This window comes from Stylophora pistillata, chromosome 1 (assembly GCF_964205215.1).
Source record: "Stylophora pistillata chromosome 1, jaStyPist1.2, whole genome shotgun sequence".
Classification (NCBI taxonomy): Eukaryota; Metazoa; Cnidaria; class Anthozoa; order Scleractinia; family Pocilloporidae; genus Stylophora; species Stylophora pistillata.
In genome coordinates, this window is record NC_142519.1 from 11,818,676 (window position 1) to 11,824,675 (window position 6,000).

Consider the following 6,000-nt stretch of genomic DNA (forward strand, 5'->3'; position numbering starts at 1 on the left):
AGAAAATGTGGACGGAACCATCCCTCATATCAGATTTCCGTGTATTTTGGGCCATGCGGGAATGTTGATTGTTTAGCTGTCGGCCTTGTTCTCGGAAGTAAATGTAAACTAAGAAAACACTAAATTGCGTATCACTACGCGCATAGTTGCCAAGGAAACTTGTAATGATTCACTCACAAGTGACTATCGTAATGAATCATTAAGCCTGTTTGGATAAGATTTCATTCACTTGCCTGACAGGCACTTTAACCTTGTCAAATCCTTTGATCAACGCATTGTTCAAATATAAAAATCTGTTATTTTTGTCATTTTCGCGTGGATTTTTTTCCTTAAAGTTGTACTATAGCATCCGTAACAGTAAAAAACCGCTATGATATGGCAGCTGCTTCCTAAATCTCAATTCTTGATCCATGACGTAAATATTCGATGCTTCAGTTGCTAAAAATAATATTCGGTAAAATTCCCAAAATGATAACGAAATTGTTTATATCGGCAGCTCAGCGACCAATGAGAAGGGAGTTACCAGCAGATTTCTTAGAAACCGGATGATGCAGATTTCAGAGAAAGCTAAAAAGCTCAAATAGGCTGAGGTTGCAATTCACATTTGGATAACGACATACGGACGTTCGAATCCTTTTTTAATATATTCGTGGAGATAATAATACCATATATTGGCAAACTATTGATGGCAATGGATGAGACAAATCAAGTGAAAGAATCGAAGCAAGAGGTCTTCTTCTTAACAAACATAAAAGGTTCGATCAAGTCGAATTGGAGAGGACTTCTGACTCTGTTCGTCGTGGCTGCATGTTTTGTTATGATAATACTGATACTACTACATAAAAAATCTCTCGCAAATGTAGGTGAGTATAAGAAACTATTTTGTTTGTAAAGGATCGTATTTTGCACAGAACTATACAGCAATCACGGCCATAATTCCCTGAAAATCTAACTGTTAGCGTGAGAGTTGCTCCACATTTTTTATACAAATTAACTTGTTCACAAATACCTTGTTTCAGTAACTTGAATGACCTTTCATCCGATCTTAGTCCGCGTCGATAGTTAATTGTTAAAGTTGTGAAAAGAACAGCGATGGCTATCAGCAGTTTAAGCTTATTTACGACAGTGAACTTGAGAACGCGAAAACTGCTTCGATGGGCATTTTGCAAATACCGATTTTACCTTAATATATGTCTCTCGGTTTGGTCGGATGAATTATTAAAGTAGGATCTCCAGAAAATTCGCCAAAGTGAAAAAGAAAAATTCATCATCCGTCTGGAGTTTTAAGGTTTGGTTAAAAAAATATTGATCCGTCTCGTTTCTCCTTAACAGATGCACCATCACCGGCGACAAGTTTTAACTGCCGTCAGAAGCCATTTTGCGATGGAAATGCCACTTGCAAATCAAATCCAAAAGATGAGACTCATTTCTATTGCGTCTGTAATAATGGCTTCCAAGGAGATGGATTTTCATGCAAGGACGTTAATGAATGTGAAAGGGATACTACCGCATGCAGCCAGCGTGCACTTTGTATAAATTCCATCGGCTCGTACGATTGCCGCTGTTTGAGAGGATTCCGCGGAAACGGTTACTCTTGCGAGGATATCGATGAATGTCAGAGCGAAATACACAGTTGTAACGACCATGCAGTGTGTGACAACATTGTAGGCTCCTATAAGTGCAGTTGTTTCGATGGATTTGATGGCAATGGACGGTCTTGTTACGACATTGATGAATGCAATACTAATACTCATAACTGCAGTGTTCATGCATCCTGTAGTAACACTCAAGGCTCCCACAAATGCAGTTGTCAGGAAGGATTCCAAGGGGATGGACAGTCTTGTCATGACATCGATGAATGCAAGACTAACACACACGATTGTAGTGTTAATGCATCTTGTAGTAACACTGTCGGCTCCTACAAGTGCAGTTGTCTGGGAGGATTCCAAGGCAATGGACGGTCTTGTCATGACATCAATGAATGCATTACAGATACACAAAACTGTAGTGTTCATGCACACTGTAAAAACACTGTCGGTTCTTACAAGTGCAGTTGTCTGGAAGGATTCCAAGGCAATGGACGGTCTTGCAACGACATCGATGAATGTATTACAGATAAAAACAACTGTAATGTTCATGCATCGTGCAATAACACCATAGGATCCTACAAGTGCAGTTGTCTGGAAGGATTTAAAGGGGATGGACAGTCTTGTCATGACATCGATGAATGCAAGACTGACACTCACAAATGTAGTGTTCATGCATCTTGTAATAACACTGTCGGCTCCTACAACTGCACTTGTCGACGGGGATTCTCAGGAAATGGACTCTACTGTCATGACATTGATGAATGTGGCGATGGAACCCACAAGTGTAATAGGAACGCGGAATGTAAAAACATTATGGGCTCTCATGAATGCATGTGCCGTTCTGGGTTTTATGGCGATGGCTATGTGTGTCGAGATGTTGACGAGTGCGGCGATGGAAGTCATCCTTGCAGCCCTTACGCCAGGTGTGTAAACATCGCAGGATCGCACAATTGCATATGCAACCACGGGTATCGTGGAAATGGACGATCATGCAATGGTAAGCATACAATTATCAGTTGACGCGCTATAAAACGGTAGTCCATGGCCTCTACTATTAGGTTTCTTATTTTGACACTCTAGTCATGTAGTGGAAGAATAAGAGCGTGATTTTATCTAGGGTTACCGTTCGTTTACTATTCTATCACTGGATGAGAGGGATGATTAACCTACTTAATTCCTTCGTAGATATCAACGAGTGCAAGGAAGGGACAGCTCAATGCAGTTCGAAAGCAAGTTGCACGAATACCCCTGGTTCTTTCAGCTGTAAGTGCATTGTGGGATACCGAGGCGACGGAAAATATTGCCACGATAATGACGAGTGCAAAAATAGTGGGCCTTGTGGCTGGAATGCAAATTGCAGAAACACCGATGGTTCCTATACATGCAGTTGCAATTCCGGCTTCCGTGGTAATGGTTTCTCGTGTTATGATGTGGATGAGTGTAAGGAGTGTATCCACAATTGTCACGTAAAAGCTAACTGCATTAACACCTGAGGATCATATAGTTGTTCCTGCAAGAAAGGATATCTTGGAAATGGCAGGCAGTGTAAGGGTAAGCAAGCTGTCCTACACTTGAGCCCTCTAAGTTTTTTCGCTTTAATCAAAAGGTTATTACTTAACATAAAGATGAAGTAAACTAAATTTATAGGCTATCATTTTATTGTGTTAGGGGTGGCATGTCCATCACCTCAGCTGTTTCCATAGCCCCGCAAGTGTTACATCTTTGAGTGCACCTACGCAAAACTACATGTATAAACAATGCTGGTCGAGTCTTTTTGACACTGTTTTCTTTTGTTTCGCAGCTTCTTCTGCTGAACGGCCCTACCCACTCATCGGAATTTTTTATTTGGCACTATCGACACTTTTATATTGTAATTACTTTGTTATTGTGTAACTGAGAGAAGGAATAAGTTGAATATTTTGACTTAAAGTGTCTTATACATTACATTCAGAATATCATTCTATTTCATGACTCTTGAATTTTAAGCAATCTTATAGAAAGGTGAAATCTGATCCCAAATTAAGGCGAAGAAGATGCCCAATTTTGAATTTTTTCTTAAATAAGAAAGATACACTTTGCATTGCCATATATTTACATTTAAGTCTGATAATTCATTTAATTTTTTTTCCACTTTTACTGTGGGTGACTCAGGCACCAGCTAATTACACACGAGCCCTAAACATGTCGTGCTTTAATTCTTACCATGATTAAATAAAGGATCATACTTAATTACTTATGTCTAAAGACAGATGCCCGCTATGGATGACCCTGATGTTAGTTATTTCGATCTTATACAGAGTGGTCGACATTGACGCATGGAAGCTACCTAGTTTTTTTATATACGTACCGGTTCTTTCTTCTCACTTTTTAGGTTGAAATTTTTCATGTGATTAATGGGAATATGATCGGGGGGTTCGGCTGGCTTGCCTGCTCCCTGCCTTTAATTCGTTCTTTATTGGCAAAACAGTCAGAAAGACACAACTTACAGAAAGACAAGGACGCATTAAAAACAGTTGCTAGGTCATTTTAAGCAACATATGGTAGTCTGCAACCTTTCCCTACATCAGGGCAGTTTGGGAAGCTGCGAAGCTTTAGAACAATATTTCGTCTCTCAAATCGACACTCTTTAAATCTTCACAGTATCATGCTTTTCGGTCAACTAGTTTATTTCGTTTTTCTCGTTACCAATCGTCCCCACCAATAGTGTAGCTCCATTTTCTTCTTATAAAACAGACACAGCCCGTAATTCCTCTCAGTATTCGCTCTGACGAAGTGCTAACGCTCGAAACATCTGTTTTACAAACTCTTTACGTTGGCCAATTGACAGTATCAAGTCAGTTGATTAAAACTTATTTGTCTTGTTATACACACCTGCACCTAGCTAGGCAACACCAAAGTTTCTTTACAAACATACCCCTTATCAAAAAGAGCTGGGGAAGGCTGTCGTTCCAATTATCTAAGGGGTGCCCTTGGAACGGGGAAATTTAGTTTGGAGTGCAAGCTTCCGTCATTGCTCCTTTTTTTTGTCTACCACAGTTGTTCTATGCAATCTAAATCTCATTCACCCTTAGTCAGCTGTCAGCGAACGGGCCAAGATATTACTCGGGTTGAGAAGGACGTTACATGAATGTACTTCAGGTATTCGTTTTGTCTGGTGGGACCATTGCAATTGCAGAGTAAAATATAAAATATCTAAGCAATCGACCTCCCTTTCTATCGGTTTACCAACGTAAAAACCCACGCGGGCTCTTGGGAGAACACGTGAAAAGTTTTCAAATAGCCAGCCAGAGGCTTTTTTTTCTTTTATTTCAGATATCTTTGGGGATGTAAACCAATCAAAACTCAGGCACGCTTCCTAGACTCGCATTTATCAGCATTTTGTAAAAGCCACGAACTACACCAATTAGTGACTTGATCTAGACTCTCCTGGGCAGTGGTGGACGTTTGAGATGGAGGGCAGCAATTATAGATTAACATGTCATCAGAAAACATGTCTGCAAGACTTGATAAAAATCTGGGATGTCGTTGACATAGCTTTGACGTACAGGATAAATAACATGGGGGTAAGGATGCTCCCCAGTGGAACACCAGCAGATATGACAGGCGCCCAGTCAGATTGACAGCCCTCGATTGCAACAAGCTGAAATCGACCAAGGAGAAAATTAGACAGCCAGGAAAGTAGAGAGCCGGTGATGCGAAAGCATTCTAGAGTAGAAGACGGTCGTGAGGAACTGAATCGAATCGAATGCATTTTCAAAGTCCAGGAATATGACATCGGCAGAGAGGCGTTTATCTAGTGCTTTGGACCATTCATGGAAAAGGTGCATCAACTGAGAGGTACAGGAGTAGTCAGGACGAAAACCACACTGATGACTACTAAGTAGATTATTTGATTCAACAAATCCAAAAATGCGATGGTATATCCACAGGTGGCCCAAGCTCTGTCACAGGCTCTTTCACAGTGAATAATTAAAAAGTTTGTATAGTGGTTTAGTTGGACTTGCTTTTGAGCTCCGTAAATGTAAAGTTGTGCGAAATGATCAAAGAGATGAAGTCTTACCTTCATAGAGAGTAGGCTGTGTTGTTCTCCTCGCGATTTGAGGCGTTTTGATGTGTTTTAGCTTGACGCCCTAAATCACCGTGCACAAAGTACGGGAAGGTCGGAAACTTCTGTTGACACATGCTCGCCAAAATCGATCGAAAACAACACTTAAACACTTTCCCTCGAGTCAAAACTTGGCAGCACGAAAGCCAAACAGTTGCCCTTTAAGTTCACCGAAAAAAATCCCACAAAAGATGGTTTGTCGAGCAACCACTCCAGCAAGAATTTCAAATTAACGGCCGTTCTGAAATCTTCTAATGCGTGAAAGGAACTTCTTGTGCAGCTGAGAGACCGTTAATGCGCGGTCAA

The 6,000-nt window shown here is 40.6% G+C and overlaps 2 protein-coding genes across 2 annotated transcripts in view; both read left to right on the forward strand.

Annotated features, from left to right (window-relative positions):
* LOC111346784 (GFP-like fluorescent chromoprotein amFP486) overlaps positions 1-6,000 on the forward strand; it is a 59,167-nt gene that overhangs the window by 43,269 nt on the left and 9,898 nt on the right. The gene's annotated exons all lie outside the window — the stretch shown is intronic.
* Positions 529-3,821, forward strand: LOC111344516 (uncharacterized). The gene is made up of 4 exons (XM_088737021.1): positions 529-863; positions 1,333-2,586; positions 2,775-3,140; positions 3,391-3,821. Exons 1-3 carry the CDS (start codon positions 686-688, stop codon positions 3,080-3,082), a joined length of 1,740 nt encoding a protein of 579 aa, XP_088593147.1. The 5' UTR covers positions 529-685; the 3' UTR covers positions 3,083-3,140; positions 3,391-3,821.

Bases quoted from the DNA above. Each gene is read 5' to 3' on its own strand.
- LOC111344516 (XM_088737021.1), top strand. From the start codon at position 686: ATGGCAATGGATGAGACAAATCAAGTGAAAGAATCGAAGCAAGAGGTC. The intron at 864-1,332 runs GTGAGTATAAGA...TCTCCTTAACAG, and splicing joins AAAATCTCTCGCAAATGTAG to ATGCACCATCACCGGCGACA. The intron at 2,587-2,774 runs GTAAGCATACAA...ATTCCTTCGTAG, and splicing joins AAATGGACGATCATGCAATG to ATATCAACGAGTGCAAGGAA.